This window comes from Plasmodium sp. gorilla clade G2 (assembly GCF_900097015.1).
Source record: "Plasmodium sp. gorilla clade G2 genome assembly, chromosome: 7".
Lineage (NCBI taxonomy): Eukaryota > Apicomplexa > Aconoidasida > Haemosporida > Plasmodiidae > Plasmodium > Plasmodium adleri (nom. inval.).
Window position 1 is genome coordinate 927,598 of NC_041699.1, and position 20,118 is coordinate 947,715.

The 20,118-nt window shown below is 17.6% G+C and overlaps 2 protein-coding genes across 2 annotated transcripts; both read right to left on the reverse strand.

Annotated features, from left to right (window-relative positions):
• Window positions 1–226: 226 nt before the first annotated feature.
• PADL01_0722600 (protein kinase, putative) lies at window positions 227–6,852 on the reverse strand (the record flags this gene model as incomplete). Its single annotated transcript, XM_028681265.1, has 5 exons — window positions 227–301; window positions 404–487; window positions 657–748; window positions 858–1,013; window positions 1,164–6,852. The coding sequence occupies 5 exons, from the start codon at window positions 6,850–6,852 to the stop codon at window positions 227–229; spliced, it is 6,096 nt and encodes a 2,031-aa protein (XP_028537660.1).
• Window positions 6,853–8,559: 1,707 nt separating this feature from the next.
• Window positions 8,560–19,322, reverse strand: PADL01_0722700 (conserved Plasmodium protein, unknown function; the record flags this gene model as incomplete). The annotated part of the gene is made up of 5 exons (XM_028681266.1): window positions 8,560–8,791; window positions 8,892–9,002; window positions 9,172–9,246; window positions 9,412–16,109; window positions 16,404–19,322. The coding sequence occupies 5 exons, from the start codon at window positions 19,320–19,322 to the stop codon at window positions 8,560–8,562; spliced, it is 10,035 nt and encodes a 3,344-aa protein (XP_028537661.1).
• Between the last annotated feature and the right edge of the window lie 796 nt (window positions 19,323–20,118).

Consider the following 20,118-nt stretch of genomic DNA (forward strand, 5'->3'; position numbering starts at 1 on the left):
AAAAAAATAATTCTCTTTTGAGTATTAATTTATACGTTTAAAAAATATATATATATATATATATATATAATATAATATAAAATAAAATAATATATTAAATTCACAAGTGTTCAAATAATTATAAAAGTAATATTAGGTAAAATATAAAAATTCAAAATTAATATATTTAAAAAAAGACATAAATGAATATATAAATATATATATATATATATATATATTTAACATTTTAAAAATTAAGGTTTTTTTGGAACCACGGATGATTTTTAAGTTCGCTAAAGCAATGTCTCTTCTTAGAACACAACTAAAAAAAAAAAAAAAAAAAAAGAAAAAAAAATAATAGGTACATATAAAAACATATTTTTACACCTATGTGTTTATTTTATTTTATTTTTTATAACATTACCTCATAACAGAAATTTTTTAATTCGTACGATACAAAGTGGGGGAAAATAAAATTTGTATTGTGTATTTTTTGAACAATATCTTCCTATAAACAAAAAAAATTAAAAGAAATAAAAAAAAAAAACAAAAACACACACACACACATATATATAAATACACATATATATAAAACTTTTATATATTCTCTATATATACACAAAAAATAAAAAAAAACATATAACATATGTATTGGTGTTTATATTTTTCTTAATTACAAATTTGTTGGAATAATAAGAATTATATTTAGTACACATTTCATATATTAAGACCGCTAAACATAGAAAGTCCAATTCATAATCCTTTTCATCTACATTAAAAAAAAAAAAAAAAAAAAAAAAATATATATATATATATAAAAATAAAATAATTATATAAGATATGTTAGTTTTTATATTTATAAAGAAATAATATAGTACTTGCGTCCATATTTGCGAAATCAAAATTAAAGACTTTTATAATTCCGTGTTTATATATATGAAAATATTTATTGACATTTTTGTTTTGTTGGTTTAGTATTTGTACTAGTTCTTCTTTTGTATTTTTTTGTAGTAAAATGATGTTAGAAAGGAGGCCTTCAAAAAAAAAAAAAAAAATAAAACAAAATGAAACAAAATAAAACAAAATAAAACAAATTAAACACAATGTGTACATATATATATTATCATTTACATATATTTTTTTTTTTTTTTTTTTTTTTTTTTTTTTTTTTTTTTTCTTTTTACCCTGGAATATTATAAAATTGTTGTGCATGTATTCCAACAAATCAATAATTTGATATGCATAACAAGCTATGACTGTTTCCTCTAAGGGTGTTGAATATGTTTTTAAGATATTACCATGAATATTTTGAAATAATAAATATAATTTATTTTTATCTGCTGTTTTTCCTTTATATGATAAAATATTAATATGTCTCAACCTTTTATGAAATAGAATATTATTAGCTACAATATCATTTCCATTAATATGATTTAAATAGAATGAATCAATAACATTTATAAGGAAAGAATTATTTTCATTTTTTAATTTACATTTATATAATGAAGACAAACCAAATTGGCATATATAATTATCTGATATAACAAAACTATTTGTATCCATATTTAAATTATCATTATAATTTATTGTATTAACATAATTATATGAATTTTCATATGTTGTGTTGTTATTATAATTATCATGGTAATTATTTTGGACATAATCTAATGTATTTTTCTTTATATCTGAATTATCACTTATGCGATCGAGTAGCATTGAAATATTATTACTCAACGATATTTCTTTATCCTTTTGATGGTTCAAATTGTGAATATTATGTGGATTATTCATATTATTCATATTATTTATATTATTTATATTATTCATATTATTCATATTATTCATATTATTTATATTATTCATATTATTCATATAACTCTTATTATTAAATATATTATCTTTATATAAATCATCATTAATATAGCTGCCATCATTTATATTTCTTTTTATTATTTTTGTGCCATTTTTACTTGTGGGTATATCACAATTATTAGTATATAAATTTTTTAATGTAGTTTCTATACAATCTTTTTTCCTCTTATTATTATGAAATATAATATCATTATTTGTGTTTTTTAACACGTTATAGGTTTCATTGAACATATAATTTTCAGCATCCCTTTTTTTTTTGTTATCTGCTAAAAATAAATCGTGATCTTTATTTTTATCTTTATTTTTATCTTTATTTTTATCTTTATCTTTATCCTCGTTATAAAGGCTATTTTTATTTCTTATATTATCATTAAAGGGATAATTATTTAACTTTGTTTTTTGTGTGTTATTAGTATCATTATAGTTCATCATCATCATCACCATATTATCATTATTATTATTATTATTAATATTTTTGTGGTGATTCATTATTAATAAATTCGTGTTACTATGTTCATCCTTTTTTATATTAAAAATATCATGTGTGTAATTCGAATGGGTATTTTCATTCATATTATTCAACAGGTTAATGTTAGCAATATTGTTGTTACTATATATATTATTTGAGCTATGAATGGTTTGATTGGTTTCTTGTATGGAATCATTTTTGTGTGTTCTATCATTATTTTCGAATAATTTAAGTTTCGTCAGATGTAAATTATTTTGTGAATTATTATATTTGTTATTTGTTTTAAATGGTAAGGGAGGCAGGGTCTTATTATTTGTTTGATTGATATTATTATAAAAAAAATTATTACTATTACTATTATTATTATTACTATTACTGTTATTATTATTACTATTATTATTTTGATTACTATTATTTTGTGTATCAGTCTTTTTGAGTACATTTTTGAAATGATTATAATTTTTATTATGATTCATATCATTTATATTAAATTTGGTTGGAGTGTTTGAAAAGATATTGTAATTTTTATTTTGATGATCATCATTAAAATATGTTAAAGGATGTTTCTTATTATTATTAATTTGATGAATATTATTATGTGCATATTTTATATCTTCAAATTGTTCTTTATTTTTATCATTTATAATATCATTATATGAATATATATTTTTATTTGTCATATCATTATCTGTTTTATTAAAATTATTAAAAATATTACAGTTAGGAAGATATACGTTTGTATTTTTTTTTTCTAATAAATCCATTTCAATATTATTATTAAATATATATTCTTTTTGTAAATTATATTTTGTATTTATATTTTTTAGATAATCATCATCAAAACTATTAGCATTTGTATATTCTTTTTTTAGTTTTATAGCATTGTTTTGTAAATTTTCATATTCATCATCTTTATTAAATATATTTATTTTATTAGGATAATATTTTTTTGAAATATTATTTTCCTTTATATAAATATCATCTGTTTCTTTATAAGTCCTCTCATCATTATTCTTTCTTAAGTAATTTATGCTAGCACTATAAATATAACTATTGTTTGTATTATTATTAAGTATATTATGATTCATATTGTGATTAATATTATTCATATTATGATTAATATTATGATTAATATTATGATTAATATTATTATGCTTGTTGTGTGTTATATGATCTATGGGTATATTATTATTTTCAAGATTAAAAAAATTTTTCTTTTTTAAAATAGTATGTGTATTATTCATATTAGTAGATATATGTATAGGTGAATTATAATTTTTTATAACATTATATATATCATTTTCTTTTTTATTATTAAAACATATATTACCTAGATTAATATCATCATTATTTGTATCATAATTATTTTTATGAATTTTATTAATTTGGTCTTTATCTTTATCATCAAAAAATACAACCATATTATTTTTATTCTGTTGAATATTATTTATACCGTTTATATATTTATCATTATGAACATTAAATATATTATTTATATTACTACTACTACTATTATTATTATTATTATTTATGGGTGGTGTATATTTATTTGTAGTATTATTTATATATTTGTTCTTCTCCATATTATTATTATTTAATAACATGTCATCGTTTTTTAAAAAACTCCATTTGTTTTTATTATATATGTCTTCTTGATTAGTTATTAAAGGAGATTTTTCACTTTTCAAATAAAATTTATTATTATAATTATAATAATTATTATTATTATTATTATTAATGTTATCATTTTGATGATTGTTTGTGTTTTTTATTTTGTTCATATATAATGTATTATTATCATAATTATCTACAGTATTTAATTTATCATCATTATTATATTTATTCAATATCTTATTCATTTCTATTATATTTGTATTTTTCTTTAAAAAATTATCTTGTGTGAAATTATCATTAGCTCTATCTGTATTTCTAAAAATATTTATTTCGTTTGGATTCTCTAAAAAGAGGAATTCACTTTGATCATTTTTTTTCCAATTATTATTTATTGGATTATTATTTTTATATAAATAGCTTTTTCTTTCTATGCCACTAAGATAATTTTTATCATTTCTATCATTTCTATCATTTTTGTCATTTCTGTCATTTTTATATTGATCCATATCATCAAATAAAAGATTCGAATTTTTCAAAAAAGAATTCCTTCCGTTATTCCCTCCTATTTTATTCTGTTCAAAAAAATTTAAATTATTTTCATTTATATGATTTTTATTATCATTGAATTTATCAAACGGGGATATTTTGCTTGCATTTTCATCATAATAATCATGTCCTTTATCATTATATTTGTATCCTATGTGGTTTACATTGCACTTGTCATATTTATTAATATCATATTTATTAGCATCATATTTATTAGCATCATTTTTATAATTATTTTCAAACATATTAAATTGAAACAGCTGTTTCTCATTTTTGTTGACAGACATATTGTAATTATTAATATTATTATTATTAATATTATTATTATTTTTATATTGATAAAAATCTTCTTCATAATTATTATTATTAATATTATTATTCCTCATGGGTGTATGGAATATATCTACTCCTTGATTTATTCCAGTTTTGATATGATCATATATATTTATATTATTATTTAATAAATGAAAATTATTTTCTTTATTTTTTATTGAATCCATATCATTTAGGTTATTCATTTTTTTATATGTTTTATCATATGAATAATGATCATAATTTTTGTCTATAGTCATAATATTATTATCTTGTTCATTATATATATTTTCATTATAAATTTTATGTTTATTCATAATATAAGGTGTCTCATTCATTTTATCAAGTGTATTAAGGTCGTCATATAAAAAATTATAGATTTTATTTTTATCATATGCATTTTTTTCATTGTCTTCATAAATATTTTTGTCATATATATTATTGTGTTCATTTTTTTTATATATATTTTTATCATGATCGTTTATATCATCTTTTATATTATTATATTTATAATTCTTATTATACACATCATTATGCAAAGTGTCAACATTATAATCAACTATAGAACTTGTATTTATATAAAAATTATCTTGAGCTAAGCTATCATAAAAATCGTCATGAAAGCTCATATTGCATTTTTTATTTGGATTATTAACTATAATATTTTTTAATAAATTCAATTTTTTTTCTCTCTTCTTTTCTTCATCATCTTTTTGTTTATTTCGTAAGGATGAAGAGTTAAAGGTGAATAATTTCATTTTATTATTACTACTATAATGATTATTATTATTTATATTATTTATATTATTTATATTATTACTATAATTATTATTATTTATATTATTTATATTATTATTATTGTTACTATTTCTTAGAATATCATTAAGAACATCATTGTTTGCATATAAACAATTAAATTTATTATTATCATCTCTGTTATCTTTATCTGTAGTATATTTTTTTATAATATCGTCAATGTCATTATTTTTTTCTTTTTTTGAATTAAATAAATCAATATTTTTATTATAATTATAAATATTATTATTATTATAAATATTATTATTATTATTATTATTTGTGTGATTAAAATGATAAGCATTATTTCCTAATTGCCCTTGTTTATTTTTTATATCTTGTGTCTTCGTAAATTTATTATTACGATATATATTATTAAACTGTTTTGTATTTATTTGTTCATTATTCATATCATGATTAATCTGATTACTTGTTATATTCTGATTATTTCTATAAGGATTTTGATATATGTTGTCAAAATATTTTTTATTTGAATCAATATTTTCATTGTTATTTTTTATATTAAATCTATCTGACCATGTGTAAGGATTTTTTGCACTATTTAAAAGATTAAATTTGTTACTATTATTATTATTATTATTATTGCTATTATTATTATTACTATTATTTTTATTATTATTATTATTATTATTATTATTATTATTATTGTTGTATATAATATCATTATTATTTATATTATTAGTATTACTGTTAAAATAATTTATATGCTTGTGTTTATTTTCTATGTTGAAATTCTTATAATCATTATTATTTATAATATCATCATATTTAAAAACAGATGGAATATTATTATTATTTAAATTTTTGTTATGATATGGATGATATGTGTTTATATGATAATTTTCCTTTTCTTTTTTTTCTTCTTCTTCATCTAATATTTTAATATTATTCATATTAAAATTTGATGGTTTTATATCAGTATTATGATAAGTCATATTATTATATCTATTATTAATATTATTATGATTATATATTATATCATTCTTTATATCATATATTCCATTTTGCTGTATTTTTGCATTTCTCTGACCCATTTTATAATTTATTAAATTACTATTTCTTTTATTTATATTATTAATGTTATCATATAAATTATTAGGTTCTTGACATTTAAATTTATTCAAGTTGTTTAACTGGTTATCTTTTAATGTGTTATTTTTAAAATATTTATTATATGTATTATCGAAATTATTTATTTTATTATTCATATGTAGATACATATTTTGTTTATTATAAATATACATTTTTATTTTATAATAAATTCATTTCCCCTGCTTTCTATTCTTTCCTTTTTTTTCTCCTTCATGGTTTTTAAAAAAAAAAAAAAAAAAAAAAATATATATATATATATTATATATATATAATATATATTATATATATGTAAATATAAGAAAATGCCCTCACATAGTATATTTATAACCAAAAATAAATAAATAAATGAAAACACATATATATTATATATATATTATATATATATATATTTTTTATTTTATGTATACAAAAAAAGAAAAAAATTTAAATATTGAAAGACAATTATTTTTTAAAGTTTTAAGAAATTCATTGATCTTTAAAAAGTTATGACTTTATAAAAATTATATATATATATATATATATATATATATATATATATATTTATTTATTTTTATATATTTATATTCATATTATAAGCCAACTTTATTAATTGTTTTATTTTTTCTCTTTTTTAAATATATATATATATATATATATATATATTTTTTTTTTTTATTGTAACTTTTATATTACACTATTATATTTTCACTTTTTACTATTCCTCAATATGTATTACATAAAAATACACACTTGAAAAAATAAAATATTTATTTGTTACAAATATGAATAAGAAGAAAATATATTTTTTTTTTTTTTTTTAAAGCTATGTGTAATAATAAAATATAAAGAATTAAAAATTTAAACAAAGAATTTCTTTTACGAATTTTATTCAAAGGGATATATATATGAGAGGAGAAAAAAAAAAAAAAACGATAAAAATGTAATATATATATATGTGTATATATATATGTATATATTTATTTATTTATTTAAAAAAAAAAAAAAAGGAATATTATAATTTGTAATTAATTCAAAACAAATATGTCATTTAATTTTATGGAGTATTCATATCTATAAAAAAGACGAGTATATATAAAAAAGAGAATATTCAAATATGTATTAGCATTTACCATCCTTTATAAAAACAAATACGTATTTAAAAATATGAATAATATTATTATTATAATTATATATATAATAATGTCATATTTAAAATGATACTTTTTATTTACCCTTTTGAAATATTTTAAAAATAGTCTCTCTATCTATATCTCTATCTCTCTCTTTCTCTTTTTTTTTTTTTTTTTTTTTTCACTTTCATTTTTGTGTGCAATAATTTAAAAAAGAAAACAAGAGAATAATATAATACGAATATATAAAAGATATGGTGTGATATAATAAAAAGGCTCACTTACTTCTCTTACATATAATATAAATATAGCATATATTTCAAAACAGGTTTAATATACTATATATTTTAAGCGATTAAAAATATAATAATTTTTAAAAAAATAATTACATTGATAATATTATTATAAATCATAAAAATAAAAAAATATACATATATATATAATATATATATAATATATATATATTATGCATATTTTTCTCTCTATATATTTTTTTAATAATAATTAAGCTATATGTGTGACATATATATATATCAGCTGTTTTAATATTGAAAATCATATTTTATTAATAATAAAAAATAAAAGTACTTATTATATATATGTATAATATCGCTATAGACAAAGAATAAAATTACATTAAAAAAAAGACATGATAAAGATGAAATAAAAAAGGTCATTCAAGACAACAAAAATTTATATATATATATATTATATATATATTATATATATATAATATATTTGATTTGTTTATTATATATTTTTATTTTTTTCATAATTTTGAAATATTCTTACAATAATAAGCCAACATACAGTAAAAATATTATTAACATTTTCATAATTATTTGTATTTAAATATAAATCCATTGAACGAATATTTTTTAATAAAAGAACAATATCTCTTTTTAAGTCCATAGGTAATTTATAAATATCATTTCTTAGTTTAGCACTTATCAGGGTTAACCATATATTCTCTTTTTCAAATCTGTTAAAATAAATAAATAAATAAATAAATATATATATATATATATATATATTTAATATATATATTTAATATATATATATTTTTTTTTTTATTTATTTACTTAAAATTGTGTAAAGATATTGTTGGGCTGTCAACAAAAAATTCGAGCTCCTTCATATTTTTCAACACGTTAACAAACTCGGAAGCGACTAATTTCCATTCAAGTAATTTGCTACACAGGTAAAAAAAAAAAAAAAAAAAAAAAAAAAAAAAAAATATATAAATAAATATATATATAAATAAATATATATATATAAATATATATATATATATATATATATATATATATATATATAAATATATTTATATATTTATATTTAAGTTATATAATTTGAGCGTACTTGTTATCATAATATGTTCTCAAAAATCGAACGAGATCATTTAATTGTACACCCTTGCTTGTCATATTATTTAGCCTATTAATAAAAAAAAAAAAATATATCACACATATATATATATATTTTCATATATTTTTATATATTTTTATATATTTTTATATATTTTCATATATTCTCATATATTCTCATATATTCTCATATATTCTCATATATTATCATATATTATCATATAATTTAACGTACTGGTTATAGTGTGGCTTGTAAATTTGGGGGTTGTTTTTTATGTGACATGGAGGTATTCCATAGCCATAGAAGAAGAGGAAAATATTCTTCAAATCATATAGGATTGAATTTTTATAATAGTTGATATTTGTATTTGATATATTAATTATTAAATTTTTTAAAAATATATGAATATATTTAACTATATAATTAATATAAGTTATTTGCACAAAATTTTTTTTTTTTAATTTCTTAGAGCTTGGAACTGATTTTAATATGTGTATTAATTTAATATAACCAATTATATTATATTTATAAATAATAAAAGAATTATTTTTATATGATAATGGTTGACAATAATTTTTTCTATTAATAATATTTTTAATATGTGGATGAGTGTAAATATCATTGTTATTTAAAAATATATTTTCACTATTAAGAGGATCATATTCATGTCCACATTCATATTGATATTTTTCTAATAAATTATATTTTTCATATTGATTAATTCTATTCAATCCATATAATAAATAATAAAATTGAAATATAGTATATTTCTTTTTTTGATAATATTTAAAATATTTATTATAATTTTTTGAAAAAGGTAAAAAAAAGAAAGGATATTTTTGTTGAAATATTAAAAGCATGTTATATATATTATTCCATATATGCATTTCTAATTCTGCATTTTTATATTTTTTAATTATTTCATTACACATCTGGAAGGCTGAAAATATATTTAAAAGATGACTACAAATAACTTTTTTTTCAATATAATTAGTATATGTAGAACAAAAAAAGAAATCTTCATAATGTGAAAAAAAATCATTTTCATCATAATTTAATAAAAATTCCTTATTGTTTTTTATCATACATTTTTTTTTCTCATCTTTTTTCAATATAGATGTGTTGTATTCATTTATATTTTTCTTTTTCTTTGATATATAAAATATTTGAAATACTCTTATATCCCCTTTTAATATTAAATATATTGTGGTCCTTAAAATTTGTATTAAATATATATGATTGTTATTAATTTTGTTTCTTAATATATTAGTATAACTTGTTTCTAATATATATGGATTATATAGAATATATTCACATATATCAAATAAATCTTTATTCTCATAAAATAATTTATTTTTAAATAGATATAATAAATTTGTATTTCTACATATAGATCTAATAAGTATAATAATGATACTATCAGATATGATAGGTTTATTTAATGCTAATTTTTTTAATTGAAATATTATAAATATTAAATGTATTAATTCTTGAATATATTCTTTTTTACTTTTTTTTAATTTTAAAAAATGATTTTGTAACTTATTATTATTATCATATATATTTATATCATAAAAATCGTATGCATCATATATCCATTTTTTATTTCTTTTATTTTTTTTATATTTATTATATTTATTATTTGTATTATATTTATTATTATTTTTATTATTTATATATTTCATATCATTATTATATATATTATTATTCCCTTTTCTTAAGGATGAAATATATTTATAAAACATATTTTCTTTATGCTGCACACCATTATAATTATCTAACATATATTCATATTTAATTTTAATATTACCTAAACACTCAAGAATAATTTTAATATCTTCATTTTCTTCTTTTTTTATAATTTCTTTTTTGTCATATAAATATTCTATATTATTATTAAGCACATCATTTTGTTTTTCTTTATTTGACACATTATTGGAATTGTGAAAATAAATATTATGATTATTTGTGGAGTTGTCCTTATAATAAAAATTATTATTATTATTATTATTATTAATATTATTATCTTCATTTTTTGTTTGTTTGTTTAAACCCTTCCCTCCTGTTATTCTTATTATATTTTTTATTATATCATCATTAGTTTTGATATCACATGGAGGTTCATATTGTTCATCTATGGTATTATTTTTATTATGATCATCCCAATTTTGTTTTGAACCGTTTTTATTTTTTTTATAAATATTTAAATTATTATCATTATTATAATATGATTTATCATGAAAATATTTTTTACTATTATCAAATGGTTCCATTTCTTTGTCATCTTTATTATCTTCTTTTTTATTTATTATTTTTATGCAATTGAAAGGTGCACTTGAATCAAGATGTAGATCCTGCGCATGCATGTTGGTTATTCCATTAAACATTTGAATGTCGTCACATTTGTTAATAGAAAAATTTTTTTGGGATTGAACCAAAGAATAAGAATTTGTTAGATTGTGATTAAAATAATATATATCATTTATATTTAAAGAAAGGACAAAGTTTTTACATTTTTTTAATAAGAGAAAGATGATAATTTTTGGAGTTTTGTTTTTTTTATTTCTTAAAAGTGATAAGGCAATATAAAATGCATGTAAGAATTTTTTTTGATTAAGATTATTATCATAATAAGTATGAATATATTCTAGAAATAAATTTTGAATAATTTTTTGAGTATATATATATTTATTATGAATAAAACATAAAGAATAGATACATCTAATTCTTACAATATAATGAAGACAATTATTTAAAATAGATTTATATAAACATTTAATAACTTCAACATTTATAGGTATATTATTAATAGATATATTATTTTTATAATTATCTTTATAAAATTTATTATTTCTTTTATAACTAAATGAAGAATAATTTAAAAGAGAATTATTCATCTCATCATTATAATCAATAATTGTTGATGAACAATAATTACAATCATAATTATCAGACATATTGCTAATACTACTACTTTGTGTTGAATCTACATCTTTATTATTATTATTATCAAAATTATTATTATTATTATTATTAATAATAATATGATGATTGTTTCTATGTCCTCCTTTAAAATTTAAATAATGTATATTTTCTTCATTGTCACTATTAAGACTACTACTTTTATTACTATTATTATTATTGTTGTTGTTTATATTGTTATGATTGTTCTTATTATTATTGTTCTTATTATTATTACTATTATTATTATTATTACTATTATTATCATTATTATTGTTGTTATTAAAAATAATACTGTTTGTTGTGTTATCATCATTATTCATTGTAATAGGATCCATATTTATGTCAGTGGTACCCATAAAATCTCCATCTAACATATTATTTATAATTTTGTTTTTTTTATTACCTTGCTTTATTAACATATCATTTTGTATTATCATATTATTATTTACATTATTATTAATTTTTATATTTGAAGAAGCTCTTTTTGTCATTGTATTTGTTGTTAGATTCATATTACTTTTTTTATTTTTTTTTTTATTTAATACTGAATTAATAAAATTTAAAGATGATTCAGCAATATTGTCTTTGCTTTCATATGTATTATGATCATCATTAATATTATTATTATGATTATTCATATCATCATCATCATCATCATGATAATTATTATTATAAGTGTCATCATTATAATTCATATTGTTGCTAGTTATATCATCAGGTTGAGTAAATGCATTATTATAAATACCTTTCAATTCATTATAATTAGAGAATACATTTTTATTTAGAAAAAAAAAAGGAATAAAAGCTAAAGCGAATGAAGATTCTAATTGAGATAATACATTATTATCATTATATAATTGTTGAATCCACATGCTTATACTTTGTGATCTTCTTATTCTACCTAATAAAACAAAATCATTATCTATTCTAATCCATAATATAGGTATTTTATTCTTACTACAAATTTTGGCTACTAATTTTCTATTATCTAAACATAATAAAGATTTATCTTTTTTCAATATTTTCTGTTTACAATATTCAATCATATATTTATCACTATCATTTGTATTTCCTACAAATTTTACAGTTTTATTTATAAAATTATCAGATCTATCTAAAGAATTTCTATTTAATATATCTTCATTTGTATTCATAAAAAGAGTTTCATGTTTAAAAGCTACCTTTTTTCTACCCTTTTCTGGTCTAGCATTAACACTAAAACGTGTAGGTGTAATATTATTAATCAAGTTTTTTTTTACTATTCTTATTCCATCATCTTCTATTATTTCAATTTTTAAATAACATAAAAAAAATTTATATTCATCTACTGATATAGGTATATTATTTAATACACATGGATTTAAATAATTTTCAACAAATTCTTTACTTTTTAATATAGATTGTAAATTTTTTAATTTTTCTTTCTCTTTTTTTTTTTTTTTTCTTTCTTTCTTCTTTTTCTTCTTTTTCTTTTTTTCTTTTTTTTTCTTTTCTTTTCTTATTTTATCTTTTACCTTTTTATCTTTCCTTTTTTCATCATCATAAGAATTATATTCATAACTATCATATTGTTTATATGAATCATATATATATTCATCATCATATTCATTTTCATTTTCATCTTCACCTTCATATTCATGCTTATTATAATATTCATTTTTTTTTTCATAAACATCTAAACCTTCCACGCTGTTCATTTCATTTGACAAATTATTATCATCAGTAGGATATTTGTTTTCTTTTTTATTAGAATATTCTAACATTTTATATTCTTCGTGATATATATTAGAAAGATCATCAGGACCATTAACATATTTGTCGTCATCTTCATTATTAGGTTGATATAATGAAGGATTATCATCACTTGTTTTTTGCGTTATATCATAATTATAATATTCCATATCATAGTTATTATCTTCCATATTATAATTATTATCTTCCATATTATAATTATTATCTTCCATATTATAATTATTATCTTCCATATCATAATTATTATATTCCATATCATAATTATAATTCTCCATATCATTATTTATATTCACATTGTCACTTTTTTTTTTTTTTTTTTTTTTTTTTTTTTTTTGCTTATATTTTTTTTTTTTTTTCTTTTCTAAATTATAGGTATGATCATCCAAGTCAAGGATGTGCACATCATGTCTTTTTTGATTTATGTCATTAGAAAAGGTCAAACATTTTTTTTTCTTTTTCTCAATTTTCTTCAATAATAATAAATAATAATATAAACGAAATATTGTTTTCCATTGAGGATATATACAACTGGTATAAAATGGAGATGTGTTGTATTCACAAATATTATGTTTGTCTATACAAATTTCACTTAATTTCTCTATATTATAATTTTTATATTTTTGATATGCTATAATATTTTTATATAAATTCCCTTTGCCTGTACTTAATAATAAACCATCTGAACCCACATAACCAAATCCTAAATAAAAATTTCCATCTCTACCTATTAAATCTAAACTATCAAAATTAGAATAAGGCAAATTAATTAATTCTTGTTTTTTTTTTAAAATATATCCTTTATTAATTCTCATGCGTTTTCTCAATTTTTCATTTCTTATATTTATTGAATAAAATGATGATAATTTTTTTTTTTTTTTTTTTATATAAGTTCCATCAATATCTTCTTTTCTTTTATTTTTTTCTATTTCTTTTATTAACATTTTTTTCATCTTTTTTTGCATTCTTTTTAAAACATCTTTTTCAATATCTTCTGACATACATCTTTTCAATTTTTTGTACATATAATTTTGAATCTTTTTTTCTTTTTTTCCTTTTATTATTATTTTAAACATGTTCAAAATTTTATTCATCTGTAGTATATTAAGCATATATATAATTTTTTTCCGTTTATTTTTTTTTTTTATATCATTCACCAACTTTTCTTTCTTTTCATTTGGTTCAATCATTGACAAGTGATCATGGTCTTGATATATTTTATTAGAATGAGTAGGAAAAGCACAATTTTGATATTCATAACTGTAATTGTTTATATCATATTCATCATTATTATTATTATTAATATTATTATTATTATGTTCGTCGGGTAATTCTCTTTTTAATTCTTGATCATAACCCAAGACACCTATCGATTCATCATGTTCTTCTCTTTCTCTTTTCATATGGATATTATTATTTATTAATTTGATTGATAAAGAATTAACACCATGATCCTTTTTTTTTTTTTTTTGCATTTTGTTATCACATTTTGTATTTTTTATTACATCATCTCTGAGATATCCATACAAATGCAAATTGGAACTTTTCATAAAATTCATTATTCTTTTTTTTATTAGAACATAATTTTTATTTCTTTTAATTATATATTTATTTATAACTTTTATATACTTTCTATGTACTTTCTCTCTATCATATGCATCATAAACATGTTCGATTTGATAGAAATTTTTTTTTAAAAATAATAAATATGTGTCTTCCATATTATAAAATATATCAGAAGATGGAACATCTAATAATTTATCAGAATATATTTTATCCATATGTTCACATAATAAGTTCTTTTTTTTAATAATATCTTCAGTACCATTTTTTATAGATAGATACGAATGAAGTTCTAACAAATCATATATGATCATAGATGAAAGATCAGCAAGAAAATAATTAGAATGATAATTTTTATCAACAAATTCAAATGGATTAATTGAATTCTGACTAAATAAAAAATTAAAATTATCCATTGAAGTTCCCTTCCTTTGTAAATGTATATTAAAAGTAAGAATATATTGACATATACCATATCCTTTAATATATGTTTTGAAAAAGTCCACATAATATTTCTCAAATAGTTGATACTGTTCATGTTCTTCACTTTTTAGTTCACTGCTAGTTATATTAAAATCGGCACTTTTTATTTTGAATTTATTTTTGGGCAATTGTTTGTAGTTTTCTATGTACCTCCTCGTGCATTCGTTAAAGACCTAGGTTAATAAAAGGGAGAGATAATATGGGGGGGGAAGAAAAAAAAAAAAAAAAAAAAAAAAAAAAAAAAAAAAAAAAAAAAAAAAATTAACACATAAATATTATGCATATATAATATATATGACATATAAAATATATATAACATATATGATATATACAACATATATAACATTTATAACATTTATAACATATATAACATTTATAACATTTATAACATATATAACATTTATAACATTTATAACATATATAACATTTATAACATTATCATGTTATATATTTCATTTCATTTTTACCTTTTTCCAAAATTTTGTTGAGTGTATAAGCTTTCCCTTGTTTTTAAAATAATTAAAGAAAAGAAAAAAACAATATTGATGAATAGTACTACAAAAATTGAAATTTTTAAGTATGTTGAAAAAGATGCGTACACATAAAAAGCATTTAATATAAAATAAATTATTAAATATATAATGACTAGGAAATTCTTGTGATACATTATTTTTATTTTCTTCATAAGAATGATATAAATTAATATCTCCTAAAAGTTCAACTAAAGAACAATAACGTTCACGTAATTCATAAAAAATAACATTTATCTCAACAATTCCAAACATAGTTTCAATAAATTTTTGTAACATAAAACTTTTAAGCATATACAAGAAATAAATATTTTCATTTTTCATAGTATCTATATAATTTTGAAAACATAAAGATAATAACCCTTCTGCTATTATTATTTTATAACTAAAAATATTCATATTAAATAAAACATCATATATATTATGTAATATGCTTGTAGAAAAAATGATTACATTTCCAAATAGGAAGAACTTATTATTTTTCATATATATATATGGTTCAATAATTTTATAATTTAATATATTACTATTTGAAAATAAATTATATCCATTCTTTATATCATCATATATATGACAACTAATAGAACTTTCTATATTTTCTGAATTATAAAAAAAATTGGGTAATTCACTAAATTCAATAGGAAGATATAATATTATTAAATTATCATAAGGAAAAACTTCCTTACTAATATCTATAAAATTCCTTAAAATATAACCTATATGAAGATTTGTATAAATTAATTCATTTTTATAATCCTTTACAGAAAAAATATAAATGTTAGGAACACATTTATCATTTATCTTTTCATAATGATATGTTATTTCATCATCACCATCTACTTCTTTCTTATTATGTTCAAAGGAATTCTTATATTTTATATTATTACATTTGCCTTTATCCATATTTATAAAAGATTCGATTTTCTTTTTATAATCATACCTTTTATTATAATTGTATGTTCCTTCATTTTGGTTATCATAACTGTTGTTTGTAATTAAAGAGAATGAGCTCATATCTGTTTTCCTTTTTTTCATTTGATTATATTTTTCATCATTCGACAAATTGTTTTCAAAAGGATCACCATCATTATTATTATGATTACTTGTTTTATTATTATTATCATCATTATTATTATGATTATTTGTTTTATTATTATTATTATCATCATTATTATTATGATTATTTGTTTTATTATTATTATCATCATCATTATTATTATGATTACTTGTTTTATTATTATCATCATTCTTTATATTCACATTCATTCGACTATCCATATTATCATACTCATTCAAACTATCCGAATCGTCATAATACAAATGTTGAGAATTTGTACGTTTTCTTTTGCCTGACCCGTTCAGGTCATTTCTAACAAAATAGCTATTTTGGTTTTTTTTTTTTTCTCCTTTGAAAAAAGTATATTTATTTTTATAATTAAAATTTTTGTATTTATATTTATTAAATTGTTCGGTCGAATTATACATTTTGTTATTTTTGTACATATTTTCATATTTATATAAAAAATCATAATTAATTTTTTCGAATCCTTTAAAATTTAAATTATTTAAGTGTAGAAAATCGAATCTTCCAGCATATACACAAATTTGATGAGGGAATAGTTTTGCACATTTATTTGTTGTTTTATAAACAAAACAATTCCTTTCAATTTCTTTTTTATTAATCGTTTTACACTTATCTTCATCTTTATTTAGATATTCAGGTTCATATTTTTCTTCATATATACCTATTAAAGTATTGGATGAAATAATAAAATATGGTTTATGAATTTTAAACATGGCTAGCCATGAACATTTTGAATATATACTATCAAATTTTGAGAGTGTTGGAAACCATGTATTTTCTTTTGAATAATTTTGTAAAGTAATAAGTAAATCATGTTCATTTTTTTTATTAAAATATGTTTTATTATAATACGAATTTAAATTATAAAAAGAAAATTTCAAACCTATAACAAAATTTATTTTTATATTATATTCATCTGTATTTGTAATTACATATGTATTACTATTACAAAAATTAAGAAAATTTTTATAATTTTTATCTTTTTCTTTATCCAATATTTCTTTATCTATATTTATAAACATATAATTATTTTCTTTCATATAATTTTCATCCACATATTTATTTAAAGAAATATAATCAATAATATTAAAACTATCTTGTAATTCATAACTCTTTCTTTCTTCTGACATATATTCTTCTCTATATTCATCATAAGTTATATTACTATTATTATTATTATATATAATAGTATCATCGTTTTCATAATTTGTTATATTTTTATTATCCTTTTCTTTTAAATTATGATGTAAAGTTAATTCACCTTCTCCGTTATTACAAGAAACATTTTTTTTTGTATTCTTTCTTACCATAATATTTTCATTATTGTTATAATTATTCATATGCTTTGCTTCATTTATATTATTTTCTTCATCATATGAATAAGCACTATTTGAACTATTATATATTATGTAATATTTATCATGTACCTTATTATTTAATTCTATATCGTAATAAGAACTTGAATTAATATTATGTGGAATTTGAAGAATTACAAATAATTTCTTTTCTTTTTTCTTTTCACAAAATTTTTTGTAACACACATCTTGTTTTAAAAAAATTTCTTTCACCTGTTTCTTCTTATCTTTATCTTCTTTTCTTATTTTAAGCTTATTTATATTATAATTATTCTTAATAAAATCTTCTTCGTCATATAAATAATAAATGGGCATATAAAGAGAAATGTTCATAACAGTATTCCCTTCTATTCTTTCCTTATCCATATCTATATGGATATATAACTCCTGTTGCTTCAAAACAAATCTATAATCCATTTTTAAAAAAGAAAAAAAAAAAAAAAAAAAAAAAAAACAGGACGGAACGAACAAAGGAAGGAAGATAATAATAAATCTATTAAACACAATAATGATTGTTATACATTATTGATATTTAAAATACAATTTCATATAAGTTATTTTTATCATATTATTTTTTTTTATGGATAAAACATTAACTCTTTACAATTTTTATTAATATTTTTATAAGTAGTTCCTTTTTCTTTTTCTTTTATTTTTTTCTTTTCTTTTTTTTTTTTTCAGTGTGGGTGTGATCTACAAAAGAAAAATAAAGAATAACACAACAAAAAAAAAAAACAAACAAAAAAAATAAAAAAAAAATTAAATTCTACAATTTGATAAATAACATTGAAAAGGTTATTCAATACAAAATATATAATAATAATATATATATATATATATTATATTTTAAAAATTTCCCATTTTTAATTAAAAAAATATATATAAACCTTTCGCTTTGGTTTGGTTTGATTTATTTTATTTTTATCTTAATTGTATGATAATTTATCATACTCTTATTTTCATAATAAAAAATGTTATATAAATGTGATGTTTTTCATTCACAATATTATGTATATATATATTATATTAATTTAAAAAATATATAACAATTTATATTTAAATTAAATTATTTAAGGGAAATATTTACATATAAATATATATATATATATATATATATATATATATATATATATATATACATACATATTATTTAAAAATAAAATGGAAATAAATAAAGGTAAGCAGAATAGTACAGCATAAAAAAAAATATTTA